At 39.7% G+C, this 18,960-nt stretch overlaps 1 protein-coding gene across 1 annotated transcript in view; it reads left to right on the forward strand.

Moving 5' to 3' along the window:
* NEB (nebulin) overlaps nt 1-18,960 on the forward strand; it is a 274,918-nt gene that overhangs the window by 196,161 nt on the left and 59,797 nt on the right. The window contains exons 97-117 of the mRNA XM_060016820.1: nt 2,009-2,113; nt 2,215-2,526; nt 3,228-3,332; nt 3,882-3,980; nt 4,182-4,283; nt 4,411-4,518; nt 5,617-5,928; nt 7,256-7,360; nt 7,486-7,590; nt 7,958-8,065; nt 8,866-8,973; nt 9,075-9,188; nt 9,637-9,834; nt 10,224-10,328; nt 11,029-11,133; nt 11,231-11,335; nt 14,845-14,952; nt 17,073-17,186; nt 17,504-17,701; nt 18,037-18,141; nt 18,798-18,902. Coding sequence (XP_059872803.1) covers nt 2,009-2,113; nt 2,215-2,526; nt 3,228-3,332; nt 3,882-3,980; nt 4,182-4,283; nt 4,411-4,518; nt 5,617-5,928; nt 7,256-7,360; nt 7,486-7,590; nt 7,958-8,065; nt 8,866-8,973; nt 9,075-9,188; nt 9,637-9,834; nt 10,224-10,328; nt 11,029-11,133; nt 11,231-11,335; nt 14,845-14,952; nt 17,073-17,186; nt 17,504-17,701; nt 18,037-18,141; nt 18,798-18,902 — 2,826 coding nt within the window. The remainder of the gene's footprint in view (nt 1-2,008; nt 2,114-2,214; nt 2,527-3,227; nt 3,333-3,881; nt 3,981-4,181; nt 4,284-4,410; nt 4,519-5,616; nt 5,929-7,255; nt 7,361-7,485; nt 7,591-7,957; nt 8,066-8,865; nt 8,974-9,074; nt 9,189-9,636; nt 9,835-10,223; nt 10,329-11,028; nt 11,134-11,230; nt 11,336-14,844; nt 14,953-17,072; nt 17,187-17,503; nt 17,702-18,036; nt 18,142-18,797; nt 18,903-18,960) is intronic.

An 18,960-nucleotide genomic window follows, 5' to 3' on the forward strand; every position in this document is an offset into this window, starting at 1 on the left:
TCAAGAAATGTACCACCTTCATAGATCACAGAGATTTTTCTGTGTGTAGAACAAGTATGACCTTAGAAGAAGGATACTACCTTAATGCAGTCCACCATGGCTTGGAACTTGGCATCTTTCAAAAAATAATAAATCTTTGTGAGAGAAGGAGCCTTCCAAGCAAAGATTATTCACCATATGCCAAACTGCACCACCGACTCTATTGTAATGAGCCTCTTGGGAGCTAATTTTTTCCAAGGGCTGGGAAGAAAACAAAATTTTGAGGCATTGCTACATTCTTTTTTGGACCAGAATCAGTATATGGTGCAGTGTACTCTTACTGCCAAGTGACTGGATGAAGAAACAGCCAGCTCGTCACTGCAGTGTAGTCTCCTCACCCTCTTCCTTCTGAACCATAGGTATCTTTGGCAGGGGAATTCTGAAAGTCTCATGGACTCTGTTTTACATGATAAATTTCTCAGCTGGAAATACCAGAACCCTACCATTAATATCATGATAAAAGCAAGACTAGTAATTGAAACTATGCCAAAAGTAAAGTTGTTAAATTTAGGTATTTAGATACTAATGAGAATGACTTTTGTTTTGGAAGAAATCAAACATCCTATTTGAATGTTAACCAAAATATACACTTTCTTCATACATGATGTTGCCAGTAGTATAATCTCGATAAAATCCACTATTTTAAATTATTTCCGTCATCTAGAAAGTACAACTTTTGCAGAATATTTGTATATCCTTTTATGGGTAACCGAGCAAATCCATGTTAAATTAACTCATTTAATCTTCACACTAATCACACGGGTAAGACTGTTATTTTTTTTTTATCATATGGGAAAGCTGAGACTTAAAAATATTAAGGAATTTGCCCACATTCTCAAAGTTAGTAGGTGAAGAAGTTAGGTCTCAAGCCCAATTTTTTCTGTAGTTCAAATAAAAAATATATTTGACCACATAAACAAAAAAAATACATAAGAAAAAATAGTGTAACAGTATATGTAATAAAACAAAATAAATTTTAAAAGTTTAAATAACATAATTACAAATTTGCATGAAATATTCTCTAGTGTAATACATTTAAATGTGGAGAACACTTTTTTCTTTTGTACAAAAAAACAAGTCAAATGTTAAAATTGGACCACCTGAAATTCATACAAAAACTTGAATGAAAATTCATATAAAACTTGTCCATTACAAGGACAAAATTTATCTAAGCACTCGTTTTTCAAATATGAAAAGGCCATGAAACTGTCAATGATTGAAATTCACTTCTCCTTTCTGCACTGTTCAAGCTCCCATAGTGATAGGTATGATTTCTGATTTATACATTTAAATTACTCTTATTTCTGAGTCTTTCTGACATCGTCAGTACAGAAGGTATCCACTTAAATGTGAATATATTTTTAGAAGGCTATCTGTAAATCAGTCACTACTTTAACCGACTTCTCTTTACAAACAAAACAGTGCTGCGCTTAGAAAATAGCCGTTACATCCAATGGTGCTTCAGAAAGAAAATCTAACATTCCCAAACAATATGCATCATCAATCGTATTAGAAGATCTAAGAAACCATACAGAGAGGAAAAAAACTCAAATGTAAAATGTTTATAATTCTGAAGATTAAAAATTGAATTAATTAAAGAGAATTATTAAACTAGAGAAATTCAATACTAGCCTGCCAATGTCTGAACTTAAACATATCCCAGTGCTACTAATACACCAATACAAGAAGCAGATAAACCCTCTTACATAAACCATGAACAACTACATCAAAGCTATAATTCAAAAAAAAAGAAAAGAAAGAACTCTTGTCCAGCCCAGATCTTTGGATTCCAGATATGATTTTGTTCTCCAGTACATTGATACAGAATGATTCTTTCACCTATTCTCTTTTTTTAAACTGGTTCTGGGACTTCAAAAACTGCACCCCTCTGATATTAATTCTACTTGAACCCTTGGAGTCATTAGTAAGTTTGAATCCGGAACGATACCTTATTTTTCCTCCTCTTCAGAAAATTTACCGCGAAGGTTGGGATGAGATGAAGATGAGCTGTGATGTACGGCTGGACGCCATCCCCATCCAGGCTGCCAAGGCCTCCAGGGAGATCGCCAGTGATGTGAGTGTGGCCTTGTTTAACTCCTCAGTTTTTCAAACAAATGCCCTACGTGCATTGAGAGTTCATGCTGTGATCCATCTGCTTTGTTTTTCTGTCTCCAGTATAAATACAAGCTTGACCATGAGAAGCAGAAGGGACACTACGTGGGTACCCTCACAGCCAGGGATGACAACAAGATCCGCTGGGCCCTCATAGCTGGCAAGATTCAGAATGAAAGAGAGTACCGGCAGCACTGGGCCAAATGGAAGTCTAAGTTCCAGAGCCCTCCGGATATGCTTTCCATCACTCACTCTAAACATTGCCAGGCTCTGGTCAGCGACATTGATTATCGCAATTACCTGCACCAATGGATGTGCGTGCCTGACCAGCAGGACGTGATTCAGGCCAGGAAAGCCTACGATCTGCAAAGCGATGTGAGTGGGCTGCATTTTAGCCTGAGCTCTTACATCATTTTCCCATGATTCCCAGAAAGTTTATGTCATTAAATCCTTGCATCATCACTTCACATCTTTATATAGCGAAGAATTTGGTTTTGGTTAGACCTTATAGTATGGTATCAAAATCACCAGAGCCATGAAGGATCTGGACTTTGTATCAAGAAATAAGTGGTGGTGTGAATATAGTTCTTAACTGTTTCCGGTTAAAGACAGCTACTCTGAAAATATTATTTTAATAGAATTTAAGTAGCACCAGAGGTTTAAACTGTAACTAAAATATCAGCAGTCCATGGTCAGGATGTAGCCACAGATATGCTATTTTAGTTGACACAGTATTTTTAAATTTTGAATTAAGTTGCCAAGGCTTTTAAATCAGGGAATTTTGTGTACAAATCTAGGGGTTCCCGTTTTTATTGAAAAAAAATCAGAGGATGCAGCTCCAGACATGCATTAGCCCTTGCAGCAATAACCTGGAGCTGAATTGAGGCTAACCCCCTTTAAATAGCAAATATGTCCCCAGCTGGTCTGTCATACCACCTGGCCTCATAGTTAATTTACTTATGTTACTTGTCTGGCTGCTTGAGTATGTCATTCTTAAAATGCGTTCCTCCATCAGACCAATGGATAGAATACATATGACCAGGGTCACTGACTTCTTCCTGGTCTTATTTTCACAGGCTATTTACAAGGCTGACTTGGAATGGTTACGTGGGATTGGCTGGATGCCAGATGATTCTGTTTCTGTCAATCATGCCAAGCACGCTGCAGACATCTTCAGTGAGGTATTCCAGGATCTTATCCTGCCATTCAGCACATTTCCTAAGAGACTGAACAAAAAATATACGAGCCAAAATGCAGTCATTCCCTATCAGCAGTTTTAACAATTTCAATTGCTGTCATTTAAGCCAGACGTACATTTTTCCAAAATAATCCTGTACTGTCCCTTTCACATTATGGAATCACATCCATCTACACTCAACAATGCTTAGAATTGTATAAATAGAAAACTTCTTTTGTCAGCAATAGCAATACACTTGAGAGAAGTTTGTCCAGTTGAAAAAAAAAATGCACTGAGTTCACATAATGATACATTACATGGCTTTGGGAGCTAACCAGATCTGCTACTTTAAAATCTGTGGAAGGTGTAAGAAGGCAACCCATTTGTTAAAAAATAAAATGCTAAGAAGAAAGCCAAATTGCCAGGAAGATGCCATTGACATACAGCATTCTATGCCTCTAGTAGAGAAAGGGTCCTTAAATGCAGCATATCTTTATCAACTCACACAGGACCAGAGACTACAGCTATCTAAAAGATATTTTCTTTCCCATAGAGAAAATATCGCACAAAAATAGAAACTCTCAACTTTACTTCCGTGGATGACAGAGTTGATTACGTGACAGCAAAACAAAGTGGTGAAATCCTAAATGATGTAAGTACATGACTGTCATTCTAAAATTGCTCTGTTGGGAAGACATCATTTCCAAAACTTTTCCACTTAGTTACACTCAGCGTGCAGTCATTTTCTGAGATACCGATGGTAAACGTTGAGATGAATGATGCTAGCATTTGCTTGGACAACACTATGTTTTCTTAATATCAAAGAACTTACCAACTTTCTTCTCATTTCTAGATTAAATACCGAAAAAATTGGAATGACACCAAATCAAAGTACACCCTCACAGAAACCCCTCAGCTGCACGCTGCCCAGGAGGCAGCCCGAATACTAGACCAGGTATGGATTTTACCTGGATGCCTGGCACTTTGTATGGGGACAGAGGACCATAACATAACAATAGGAGACTTATCCCTCCATTCTGACTCCTTGGTTTAACCCTTTGTCATGGCTCTCTGTCTTTTAGTATCTCTACAAGGAAAGCTGGGAGAAACAAAAAGCCACCAGTTACATTTTGCCTCCAGATGCTGTGCCGTTTGTTCATGCCCATCACTCTGGTGACGTTCAGAGCGAGGTAATTTATTCTGATATGAGTGCTTTGCAAAGGCTGGACCTTCCCTGTGCAGGAACCCATTTATGCTAAGGCATGTAGCGTAATGGAGAGTTCCTTGTTGGCTGGCAGGCCTGGCCAGACTTGGGGATGATCAGGGTACCTGCTCCCTTCTGGTCCTTTTCCCATGGGCTTTTGGCATTCTTCATCTTTTTTTTCTTGGCTTCTTTAAAAACTATCATTTGAAGTCTTTGTTTTTTCTTCTATTCCCTGCTTCCCTAAAATCTCTAAGCTTTCAAATACAATATTGCCAGAATTAGAAAATAAGTGTATATTTTTCTATTTTTAAATTGATATTTCTTCGTATCTATTTATTTCAATGTTTCTGTTTTGTTTTTTAGCAAAGTGGTAAAAATAGGTTTTATTTAAAAACTATAGCAAAAGGGGAAAAGCAACCTCATTACAGAACTGGGCTCAAGTCCAAATACAGAAACGACAGTTGAAGATTTATAGCCAAGGAACAGTGAGGGGTCCAGTGGACGGAAAGTTACTAAAAGGAGATATCAAGGATAGGGGGATTCCTGCTAAACTCTGCTAAAATTTAACAGAATTTTTGCTAAAACTGCAAAGATAGAGACCAAAGTGGAGTCCTCATCAAGAAGAGGGCCCAGGGGAGCCTGACTAAAGTTTGATCAATGAGAGAGCCTGTCAGTACTTACGTGGTTCTCCTTAAATAATTACATCTACTGAGCGAAATAATGATTATTTTATTTCTATTATTTTATACAAAAGATTTATGTATAATCTTGCAATTATTTCGTGCAATCTTTTTGCTCTTTCCCTTTTACTTTTTTAAAAAAAATATCTTTATTGGAGTATAATTGCTTTACAATGTTGTGTTAGTTTCTGCGGTACAACAAAGTGAATCAGCTATATGTATACACATATCCCCATATCCCCTTCCTCTTGAGCCTCCCTCCCACCCTATTTCAATGTTTTTTGATACTTATTCTTGGGGGAGTAACACAAAAAGCTGGGGGACTGAGTTTGCTGATGTTTCAAGCCCCCTTTGCCTTGTGTGCTTGTCAAAGCTGATGAGATCTCTGTTCCTCTTCCCACCAGCTGAAATACAAAGCTGACCATGTCAAGCAGAAAGGTCATTATGTTGGTGTCCCGACGATGAGAGATGATCCTAAACTGGTTTGGTTCGAGCACGCAGGCCAGATTCAGAATGACAGACTATACAAAGAGCACTATCATAAAACAAAGGCCAGAATCAATATACCTCCTGATATGGTGTCGGTGTTGGTGGCCAAGGAGGGGCAGGCCCTTGTCAGTGATACTGATTACCGCAATTACCTGCACCAATGGACGTGTCACCCTGACCAAAATGATGTTATTCAGGCAAGGAAGGCCTATGACCTACAAAGCGATGTAAGTGATTTTTGTTTCTTAATTGTCTAGAAACATATGGTCTACTCTGAGAATCATAAGCAGCATTCTAGAACCACCAGTCTATGACACTTGGGACCATAAATACTTAGTTTGCTCTCAGAAGGTAATTAAGACTGGATATGAAGTAGAGAAAGGTTGGGAGCAGTGACGGACAGCTTTGTCTACTGACTGCATTTCTGAATAATTTTCAAAGTCAATTTTTAAAAAATCCGCTTTTGTACCATCTCTGCCATCCACAGCTCCTCACATTTGCGTGGAAAATTATCAACTGATTTAAAATAATAATTGGCTGGGGTGGGAGCTGAGATGGAGTTAGGATTTTGACTATATTAGATGATAGTATAGTCAGGGACCTGGGAATGCCTCCTTCTTGCTTTGCTGAGCATCTCCTTCCTCATGGCATTTATGAAGGAGTTGCTTACAAGGGATCAAAGCAAAGAGGACACAATATACTGATGAGCTGCATGAGGCCCAGAATCCCTTATGCAGAGTTTAAAGCTGGGATGGAGAATATATCTCAGGCCACCTCCCACTGAAGGCTGAATCAAGATCTCTACCTGCCACCAGCAGTCTTTAGGGAACAGAAACACAATGCATCGATGTGATGCTCAGGTGCACCGAGGAGCTAACCCTACCTGGGTCTTCTCATAATTACCAAAACAGAAACAGGATGTCAAAGACTGCCTGCAGCACAGGTGGTGGACTTGAACATCCCACCTCCCTGGTTGCTGCAGGAGGATGACCACTGTGGAACTTTAATCAGATTAGCAACTCCTCTTCATTTGGTGTGGGATGGCCTGAGAGAATTCAGGAAGTGAGGGGGAAGGGTAGAGATGGGCTGGAGGGATGCTTCCCCCAACCCTACAGTACATGAGCATTTACTCCTTTACTTAGTCTAAATGCCCCCTTAGTCTAAATGTATTTCTATGTAACTATAACTTCCTTGGTAAAACCTTCTCTTATGCTCACAGATGAAAACAATGGTCCCTTACCCTCCACTCCCACAGCATCTGCATGGTCTTCCTCTCATAGCCTTTAACCACTTTGCACTTTATAAGTAACTTTTCTTTACACTTAGAGGTCTTCCTTATACTTATACCTCAACCTTCCATAGTTCTTCATTTATAGTAACAGGCTCAAGAAACAGGCTCAGGTGTACGGACGAAATCATGATTGAATCAATGAGACAACAGCCACTAGAGAGAAAACCCTAAAAAGCTTCTGAAAACATTGTTTCTAACCTGCTGCTTGTCATCCTGTGCCTGAGTCATTTATACCTGCATCATGTCTCCCTTCCTGTTCTCAGAATGTCTACAAAGCTGACCTGGAGTGGCTCCGAGGCATTGGTTGGATCCCCCTGGATTCTGTAGACCATGTGAGGGTTACCAAGAACCAGGAAATGGTGACTCAGGTAAGCAAAGCCTGTTCTTCTTACATAAGGCCTGGCCTCCTTACCTGCCATGTGGGGATATGTACCTATCCCCATGTGGGGGGGCAGGGGGGACACCTGTCTTAATCGTCTCTATTTCTTTGCAGATAAACTATAAGAAAGATGCTCTTGCCAACTATCCTAACTTTACAAGCGTGGTGGATCCTCCAGAGATTGTTCTGGCCAAGATTAACTCAGTCAATCAAAGTGATGTAAGTTTGCTTTGTGTATAATGAGATACACAAACTGGAGACTTAGTTGTCTGTAGTTGAACAGGCTTGCGTAACTCCAGATAACTGCATGTGAGACGATAGGGAGTAAATTATAAGAAAATCTTTGGCGGAGAATGTCTTAAAAGTCACTAGTAGGTGGTATACTGTACCCACATTTAGATAATATCTAAATTATTATCCAAAACTTTCCATTATATTAGTTATAAATTATATATCATATAATGAAATTTAACCAGTTGGTTAATCTCTAAATGTAGACTAATTATTATCTTGCTAGGTAGATCTTGTGAAACTTTAAATATACATTTAGAATAATCAAAGGTTTTGTTTTGTTTTCTCCCCTCAGGTAAAATATAAAGAAACATTTAATAAATTAATAAAGGGCAAGTATACCTTTTCTCCAGATACACCATATATCACCCATTCCAAAGACATGGGAAAACTCTACAGTACCGTAAGTTCCATTTTATGTGATATACAACTCAGTTCCGAATTTTAAGCTCTTGTCAGTATTCACATTCTTGGCTGATTTTGTGAGCAACTGAACTTATAAGGAGATCTATTGTTTTTGTTGTATTTAGTCTTGTTTATTAGAAGTAGCATATTATGCAGGGCAAATAGTGTTTATCCAGCTGGTGTTGTTTGAGTCCCTGTGATGTGCCAGGCCCTATGAGAGGCACTGAGGAGCTAAAGATCAATGAGACAAACCCTCCAGGAGCCCCTGTAAGTGAGGGAGACATTCAAATAAAGAGAGAGACAATAACCTAACAAGAGCTATGTCACTTCCGGGCGCACGTAGGACCAAGCAACTACCAACAGAGAGAAGAGAGGAAAGGCTGGTCCCTCTTTAGCAATCATGTACATATATCTCCAGCCAACAAGTGGAGGACTTGCCCTCCAAATTTTAATTCAGCTAATCTAAAGGTGATGTGTGTGTAGCGTATATGTGTATATGCCGAATGGGAAGCCATCTTTGGTGATTCTCTCTCTGTGTGCAAATTTGTTTTCACTTTTATTAGAACTGTAAATACAGTTAAACTCTGTTATAAAATGCCTCAGGGTCTGTAGATTTAATTTGCAACAAGCCCAAAGACTCTGCCCTGTTCTTAGGTACGCACACTAACAGCTGTTAATGAAGGTTTAAGCCTTGCCTTTAATCATGAGTATTTTACCTTGATTTTACTACTTTCTTTCGAGTGGCACCTGAAAGAAGTTGAATGCAAACTTTTGTTGATACACCTTTCTTTGTCCTAGATACTGTATAAAGGAGCATGGGAGGGAACCAAGGCCTACGGCTATACCTTGGACGAACGCTATGTTCCCATTGTTGGAGCCAAGCATGCTGACTTTGTGAACAGTGAGGTCAGTAGGACTTTTTCCTTTCACAAGTTTGAGAGTCTTTCCAGCCACAAAGGGCTGGTTAGAAAGTCCCAGTGATTTTCAATGTTGCACCTATTTCACAGCTTAAATACAAAGAGACCTATGAGAAGCTGAAGGGTCACTACCTGGCTGGAAAAGAAATCAGTGAGTTCCCCAACGTGATTCACTGTCTGGATTTCCAAAAGATGAGGAGTGCGGTAAGCAAAGTTCACTGTAACAGAGGATCTGCACACTTAAGTGTAATACTAGTCTGCCTATTTATAATCTGCCCTTTGGTTCAAGATTAGCTGGGGGGGTGGGATGGTGAGGAATGAGCCAGTCTTGAGACTGTCCCCCGCCCCTGCCAGTTAGCCCAGTGCACCTCTGATGGCTGTGAGTTTTCACCCTTTCCCTCCTGCCTCCTCCAAACACAGTGAGGGCTCTGTATTTGGAAAAAGGAGAAAACAAAGTCACTCTTTACCCTGTGTTATAAAAGGATGGGAAATTTTTAAAGAAGAAGAGTATATTAAAGTGTCATTTTTTAACCTTAGTCTATTCTAAAGGTATTGATCTATGTTGAAAATAAGACTATAAAAGAGATTGATCAGAATAATTTACATTTAATTCCTTTCTTATTTTTGTCTTTAAAAACATATTATTCTTCAGTTGAACTACAGAAGACATTATGAGGACACCAAAGCAAATATTCATATCCCCAATGATATGATGAATCATGTGCTGGCTAAAAGGTGCCAGCACATCCTCAGTGACCTGGAGTACCGACACTACTTCCACCAGTGGACATCTCTTCCAGAAGAACCCAATGTTATTCGGGCCCAAAACGCGCAGGAGATGTTGAGTGATGTATGATGTCCTTTCTGCGGGTTGACTAAGTTACAGGCTTCACCCAGCCCTGCCTGGGGCCCCATGTTCTAATTGTCCCTGTATTCCTAAACCCTGCTGCTTTGCAATACAAAGTGGCATGAGTAACCTTTTTTGGTGTAAGGATCCCCTTGGAGCAATGAGGCACCTATGTTAAATATTTTATCTGTTCAACACTAGACTAAAACTTAGCTGTTGCTCTCTTCCTAAACTTCTTTAGGCCAGGGCCTTAAAGACCTTCCAGGTGTTGAGAAGCCCACCTATGACTGCTAAGTACTAAGCACAGCCAAGGGCTGATAGGAAATTATCAAATGCTCGATTGTAAATTCAGTTAGTACCTGTCACCTTTCACAGTTTCTTCTTTCTTGCAGAACGTGTATAAAAGTGACTTGAATTGGCTGAAAGGCATTGGATGCTACGTTTGGGATACACCCCAGATCCTCCATGCCAAGAAATCATATGACCTCCAGAGTCAAGTGAGCCATCTTCTTAGAGGGACTAGCTCACTGTGGGTTGATGGGCTCCATGGTGCTCTCAGTGGAGTGATAGCAAGGGTGTCCCTGTGCCCCAGAGAAAGCGTCTTTGACAGTGCATGATCTAAGGGAACCAAAGGCCCCTGCCCAATAAAACCTCTCTGGTGGCCTGTTCTGGTGCTGGCTTTCCTCAGTTTGAGTCTCTCCTGTGATTTAAGGCTATAGACATTTACAGCAGAAGGTTATCTGGGAGGTGTTTCAGAGTGAACTACTCTCAAGCATCTACACCTTAGTTGATCAGGTTAACTGGCAGGGAGTAGAATGCACATGCATACTTTGACCATAAATAGTTAAATCTTGAAGTAAAAAGTAGACATTTGGGAAATTTCCCAGCAGAAATTCAGCTTGGATAGGGCAGACTAATGGAATGTTGAAATTGAGGGGCTGCTGTCAGGGATGGAGTATAGGCATGGAAAAACAACACAAGGAAGAAGGGACATGGCAAAGATCTAGACTCCACTCTTGGTCAAGAGAAACTGTTAGTTTTGACAGCCATGCAAAGTCTCAAACTGTACAACGTATCCTCTGTTAGGATTAAAGCAGAAACCCAGAAATAAAGGTACATCTAAGTAGGCACAAACTGCTAAAGCTGATGGAAGACCTGCATTTTACCATTTTCAGTGACTTTTCTTTTTCTTCACAGATACAATACACGGCAGCAGGTAAAGAAAATCTAAAAAATTATAACCTGGTCACAGATACACCGCTTTATGTGACTGCTCTTCAAAGCGGCATTAATGCCAGTGAGGTGTGTCTTCCTTGTACTTCTCTCCCAGGACAAGCTGTTATTGTCTTTACATATTGTCAAACAATAGAAAAGAATAACCCATCCTTTCTGTCTGTAGGTGAAATATAAAGAAAATTATCATCAGATTAAAGACAAATACACGACAGTTCTAGAAACGGTGGATTATGACAGAACCAAGAATCTGAAGGATCTGTATAGCAGTGTGAGTTCTCTTTCTTTTCTCTGTATTTGAGTTACCTTTTTCACCTTTATAGACAATAAGAGATGAAAAGGGACAGACAACCTTACCCCCAAAGTTCTTTCCAATCTTTTTCCCGGACCTTTAAATTCCTACTTTATCTTGTAAGTCCTCATAGTTACAAGTAAATCAGCCCCAATTTGAATATTGTTCTATTTCATGCAATTGACACAAATTCACCAACTCCTTCCTTATTGCAGACGGGTACTGTTGAAGCTCTTCTTTGTTGACCCTAGACTTGTTTTTCCGTGGCTTCTCCCTTGGCCAGTGACTTACAGACCAACAGAGGCACACTTTTTTTCCTGCCTCTGAATTGGTTACATTTTTTTTTTTTTTTTTGCGGTACGCGGGCCTCTCACTGTTGTGGCCTCTCCCGTTGTGGAGCACAGGCTCCGGACGCGCAGGCTCAGCAGCCATGGCTCACGGGCCCAGCCACTCCGTGGCATGTGGGATCTTCCCGGACCGGGGGACGAACCCGCGTCCCCTGCATTGGCAGGAGACTCTCAACCACTGTGCCACCAGGGAAGCCCTGGTTACATTTTTAAACTTCATTTTGAATTAATTTTAGATTTACAGAAACACTGCAAAAATAGTACAGAGAATTTCCTCGTACTTTTCTCTATAGTACAACTATCAAAACTAAGCAATTAACATTGTTACAATGTTACAATGTTAATTATAGGCTTTATCCAGACTTCACCACTTTTTCCACTAACCTGCTTTTCTGTGCCAGATTCCAATCCAGGATCCCACATTGCATTTTGTTGTCGTGACTCCTCAGTCTCTTCTAATCTGATAATTTCTCAATCTTTCCTTGTCTTTTTCTCATCTTGACACTTTTGATGAATACTAGCCAGTTATTTTGTAGAAAAACTGGCTAGTATTCTTTCCTCAATTTGGGCTTATCTGATGTTTTCTCATGATTAGATTAAAGGTATGCCCTTTTCTTTTTTTTGCAAAAATAACACAGAATTGATGCACCCTTCTCAGCACACCATAGCAGGTGGTACATAATGTCAGTAACTTGTGATGACCTTGATCACTTGGTTAAGTTGCTCACTGCTGAGATGCTCCACTGTAAAGTTACTAGTGTTACCTTTGTTATTAATAAATATCTTGGAGGAGATCCTTTGGGGCTATGCAAATATCCTGTTTGTCCTTATACTTTCTCTCATGTGTTTTAGCATCCATTGATGGAGCTTGCCTGCAAGAATTATTACTGTGGAATATGCCTACTAGTGATTTTCTCTTTCCCTTTTTTCTTCTATATACATTTATTAACTGGAATTCTTCTGTAAGGAAGAGCTGTTCCTTCTCCACTGTTGGTTTGCTTACATGGGCAATACCCATGGCTCATGGGTATTTATTTTATTCTATGGTAGAGTCTAATATTATTGTTATTTATTTTGTTACTCAAATGGTTTCAGCTTTGCTATGGGGAGCTCTTTCAGGGTGACTCCTGTGTCCCCTTGATACACCCAATCACATGTTTTTTGAGCACTTCCTTACTGCTTGGCACCACAAGATGTTCCAGGCTCATCTGTATTTTCCCTGTTCCAGACCTGGAATCAACCACCTCTCTAAGAAATCCCAGTTTATTTTATTGGAGAACGGTATTTTGAACCAAGATTTAAGCACTAAGTGTGCTCATTACTACTAGGATGTCATTGTTCCTAGGCCCTCTAAGTGGACAGAGCTTAGAAATATATGCATGTATACTAACCCATGTATGCATACATATCTGTATCTATTGCTGTACTTACCTAACTGTATCTATATTTTAAAATCATGAGTCCATACTGATACCTTCAATGCAATTAAACACCACAGGGTTCATTCTATCCTTTACCCTTTCCTTAAGTGAAACTTATTTTTCCAACTTGTGACTTTCTATTTCCTTTCCAGTGAAAAGCCTGACTCTCATTATTTATGATATATCTACTTATTTGTGCAACCCTTGTATCCACATAAAGTATTTTCAGAATATCTAACACACGCCTGTGAGAAACAAATTTACTAACTAGAGTAGGGTATTTTTTTTTAATATATATATTTATTTATTTATTTTTGGCTGCGTTGGGTCTTTGTTGCTACGTGTGGGCTTTCTCTAGTTGCGGAGAGCAGGGACTACCCTTCGTTGTGATGTGCGAGCTTCTCATTGTGGTGGCTTCTCTTGTTGCGGAGCACGGGCTCTAGGCGCGTGGGCTTCGGTAGTTGTGGCACGCAGGCTCAGTAATTGTGGCCCATGGGCTCTAGAGCACAGGCTCAGTAGTTGTGGCGCACGGGCTTAGTTGCTTCACGGCATGTGGGATCTTCCTGGACCAGGGGTCGAACCTGTGTCCCCTGCATTGGCAGGCGGATTCTTAAACACTGCGCCACCAGGGAAGCCCTAGAGTAGGGTATATCGTGTGCAGTTATATTTGCCTATAGCCTTAGAGTATCCAGTCAAGTTACCATTTTCCAAATTTACTTAAGTCAGTTGTTTTCTTCGCCACTTCCTTCACTGTAGTCTTGTTATACATTTGTATTACAATCAGATTTATTTGCTACAGTTTGTATTCCATTTTAGTCACCTCCCCCATTCTGGCTGATTCTTTGATTGGTTGTTTTAATTTGCATACAGTAAATTTCACTCTGTGGTATGTAGTACTATGGCTCATGACAAATGCATACAGTCATGTTTTCACCATTATAGTCAAGATACAGAAAAATTCTGTATTACCTCCACATTGTCCCTTTGCTGCCCCTCTCCTCTCCCCTAGCATCCACAGAGCTGTTTTCTGTCCCTATAGTTTTACCTTTTCCAGAGTGTCACGTAAACGTGATCACAGTATATGATATGTAGCCGTTAGGTCTGGCTTCTTTCTCTTAGCAAAATGCATTTATGTTTTATGCACATTGCTGCCTAAATCAGTAGTTTATCCTTTTTATAGCAAAAGCAATATTCCAAACCACAGTTTGTTTTTCCATTCACAGCTGAAGGACATCTGAGTTGTGTCCAGTTTTTGACAATTATGAATAAAGCTGCTATACACATTTGCATATAGGTTCTGTGTGTTCATAACTTTTTATTTCTCCTGGGTAAATACATACCTAGAAGTGGAAACAAACATTTTTTAATCTTTATATATATATATATATATATATATATATATTCATATATATTTTAATGTTAGTGGTTTTCGTCCTCCAGGAATCCTAGACCTATGAGGGAATGAATATGGCATTGAAACCTCTGATAACTGTCAAACTGTGATAAGTGCTATGGTAGAGAACAAAATAATGGACTCTGAAATTATGGTCATGACATTAAACCCATTATTCACTTAGGAGTACTTGGCTCCTACAGAGTGAGAAGATCTGGGGATTGCTAGGGAATGTCTGAGAAGGACAAAAACAGAGGAAAAATCCACTGCTGGAAGCTAGCCAGATTGCATTTTTCTGTGTTCACAAGAAGATTTTTAACCCTATAGAACCTGTACAAGGAGGCCTGGGATAAAGTGAAAGCCACCAGCTATATCCTGCCTTCCAACACCATGTCCCTGACACACGTCAAGAACCAGAAGCATCTGGCCAGCCATGTAAGTCAAGTGCAGATATGATAACCTTCCCACCACCCTTTACCCTTCCCTGCCCTCCACTTCCAAAATGTTTCTGGCTGATTCCTGTGTTGCCTGTGTTGAACACCAGCAAATAACTCCAGACACTTGGTCATCACAAAGTCTGTGCACTTATGCTTCCTCTCAAGGGCCCTGAAGTCCAGAGAGAGTCACAGACACTTACATGAAGGACAGCGATGTGACCTTTTAGGCTGCCTGCCTGAAAATGACGGATGGATACACTCTATTTTAGCCAGAAATGGGAATAGGTAGAGGACATAATATGCCATACAAAATACTCTTTTCTAGTAGAATTATGTGGACATTGCTATAAAAAATAAACCAGTGATGTACAGCAGAAACTAACACAACATTGTAAATCAACTATACTTCAATAAAAATTAACTAAAAAAATAAATAAATTGTACCCTTAAAAAAAGACAGTGAATGTGGTAACTAGTTATTGCACCAGACCCAAATACATGATTTAAAAGTAAATCATTATCTTTATCACTATGAAATATAAAAATTTAAAAATCTTGAAATTCAGTTTTTTTTAAACAGAACTTTTCTTAGGTATAGACATAATTTTTTTTAAATCCTAAATCACATGAGCTGTTTAAATATAGTATAGTATAAAATCCTAACACTTTTAACCCTTTATGCCTAATATCTTCTTAAGTAAAACTTCTTATTGTAAAATTCCCTATAACTTCACTGCAGATCTAATAAGCCTAATTCTCTTTCGGAAACTTTACTTCTATTAGAGACTTTTACTTCTTAATTATGAACATTTTATGTAACACTTTAGACCAGTGTTTCTCAAATCTTTTTTTGACCATGACCCACACTGAGAGATTTATTTTGTACTGCAAGCGACACACACACACACAACTGAAGTTTTTGTGAGTGCCTTCTGATATAAGCATTTTACAGAAGAGTACTTATCACTACACTAAAGGCAGTGCATCCTGATCTTTCAATTCTGTTCTCTTCACTTAAATGCTAATGACCCAGGAAACTGATTTCACTACTGTTTAATGGGCCTAGAGATTCATAGTTTAGAAAAAGACGTTGTTAGACAATATATGGAATTAATTTAATTTTTACCCAGAGGAAAAATTAAATCTGAATGATTTTTCCCAGAGCCAACTCTATTTGGAAGATTGCAAACAGACTAGCCCAAAGGAGCAAGCTTTTCATTTGGGAAGAGAATTTTTGTAGATAGTATTCAGAAAGTTCAGCAAAGACTTTTTCCTTTAGTCATGAAAAAAGTCACAGAATACTATCTCCTTTATAATTGAAAAATAGCTTAGATATAAGGAGTATGTGAACTAATGTTACAGAAAATTCTGATGGGAATTTTGTTTAGTTTCCAGTCAGTGAAGGGCTTTACTGGAGTTCTATATATATATATACATATATACTCCCATCTTTCCTTTCTTTTTTTTTTTTTTTTTAACTGAGATATGGGTCTCTGAGTTGTGAGAGCATTGTTATTTTATCATGTGCTAGGAGATTGGATCTCAGCCTCTGTAAGGGCCTTACTTCCTAATTCATGAAATCATGAAGCATTAATTAATAGGCAATATGGCTTAAGAACTAGACGTTGGTTTTCCCATAGAAGTTAGTTGCACCGTATTTTTGGAAAACCTTGTAGAAACTGAAATTCAAGGATTGAGTCTCTTAAGCATCAGGCTTGTCAGTTATTAAAAAACAAAGAAATTCCTAAGTACATTTTTCATCTTTCACTTATGGTTAAGAAAAACAAAACCAATATCACAAAAGAGATCATTTAAAAATTACATAATCTTTAAAACTAGTTGTGGTAACAGTAGAAGTACCAGTATTGGTACAGGGGTTTTAAAACCGGTACCTGAAGAACGTTTACACACAGTCTGCTCTAATCCTCAGGTAATCCGGAGGCAGGCTGTGCCACCTCTGCCTGTGGGCACAGACAAGGAAACAAGCTCAGAGAAGTGCTGACCCCAAGGTGGCCCATCTTAGAGTTGGGTCCTTCTGTTAAGTCTCATGCATTTTTAACAATCCAGATCCATTACTCTTCAAAACTGTGTTTCTTCCTTTGTATTTTCTCTCTATAGAACAAATATCGGGAAGAATATGAAAAGTTCAAAGCTCTTTATACTTTACCCAAAAGTGTTGAAGATGATCTGAACACAGCACGGTGCCTCCGAGTTGGCAAGTTTAACATCGACGTAAGTGACCCCAAAGGCTGGCTTCAAAAGTCAAGTAACGGAGCCACGAACTATAAATCAGAACATGTTCTGTTCAGCAACGCGTATGGCGTTGACCATGCACGTGTGAGGAAGCTAAGTGTTCTTTCAAGCCCATACTGCTTCCCCCACCGCCATGAATCTGTAGAAAGTGTCAGAAACTTCCAGTCCCCACCCTGCCCCCAACCAACTGCTGTAAATTGGTTCCCCTGACCTCTCTGGTGTCTAAGAAAGGCACGTATCACCATGATTCCTTGCGTAATTCCCTGTGTAACTGGCATGTTACGTTATCTTCACAGCGCCTGTACAGATCCGTTTATGAGAAGAACAAGATGAAAATCCACGTGGTGCCCGACATGGTAGAGATGGTTACCGCTAAGGATTCTCAGAAGAAAGTCAGCGAGATCGATTACCGCCTTCACCTCCACGAGTGGATTTGCCACCCCGACTTGCAAGTCAACAGTCACGTCAGGAAGGTCACAGATGAGATCAGCGACGTAAGCCCATTGCTTATGAAGATCTCCCCTCCCCAGACCCATACGCCCCCCTGAAGAGAGACTGACTCACCTCGTTCTTCACTTGGTTCTTCAGCTCAGCCCTCTTCCAGTGTCGCTTTTCGATACACCCATAGGTCTGTCAGGAATTCGAGGCCGTCCCTGGAAGCAGGGCTCTCTATGCTGATGTCTCCAAGACACCCACGGCCTCAGGGCATAATGTCTTGCTTTTCATTCCACAAGGTCTTCCTGGGTCCCGAGGGTGTCCATGTCTTTGGTGTTAAAGTTACAGTAAAGTTTTTTTTTTCTGACCCCCTCCATCTGATGCAATCCCCTAGATTGTGTACAAGGATGATCTCAACTGGCTGAAAGGCATTGGTTGCTACGTCTGGGACACTCCTGAGATTCTCCACGCCAAGCATGCTTACGATCTACGCAATGATGTGAGTTTGCCTTGTTTTTTGTTTTTTCAGCTCTTTAAAGTGTGTTTCCTTCTCTGTGTAGTCTAGCGTCAAGGGGAGAGTATGTAAAGTATAGACATTGTCACACCCAGCTGCATCTCAAGTGGTGCTGAGGATGGCTGAGCTGGAAGAAGATTCTGAGGAGCAGAGCGCCCATTTCTCAGGAGTGCAAACGATGCAGACGAGCTGTCCCACTGTCCTCTGGTGGAGAAGGGACCCCTGGCTCTTCTCGCCACCTTCTGAACTATTTTGGATATATTAATGCACATATAATCCTCATTATGAGAAAAAGCTCGTTTGTTAGGAGTCTTTGATGCTATAGACGGGTCTATTTGCAAAGAGGATTAGCTAGGCAAAGTAATACTATAATCAAGATTTCAGGAAGAAAGCTTAAACATTCCTAGGAAAGCAGTGGTCAAGCCTCCTAGAAGACTCTAAAAGATCCATGTGACTGTAAGCATTGATTACGCCGATTGTTATAAAATTCAAGTGCATGTTAGTCTGTTGTAAATGCCATTTACATGGATGTAAATGTACATGTAAATGCCACGAGTTAAAAGCAACCAAACCCTCTGAAAACCAGCAATTTCTAATATAATGAATGGTCTAACACAGGCTTATTTTCTTCCTTTCGGCAGATCAAGTACAAAGCTCATGTGCAGAAAACAAGGAATAACTACAAGCTGGTTACTGACACTCCCATCTATGTTCAGGCTGTCAAAAGTGGGAAACAACTAAGTGACGTAAGTGCCCACTGGGAAAGTTACTGCTGGGAGAGTAAAGACAGGGCCACTGCTCCAG

The sequence above is a fragment of the Delphinus delphis genome, chromosome 7 (assembly GCF_949987515.2).
Source record: "Delphinus delphis chromosome 7, mDelDel1.2, whole genome shotgun sequence".
Lineage (NCBI taxonomy): Eukaryota > Metazoa > Chordata > Mammalia > Artiodactyla > Delphinidae > Delphinus > Delphinus delphis.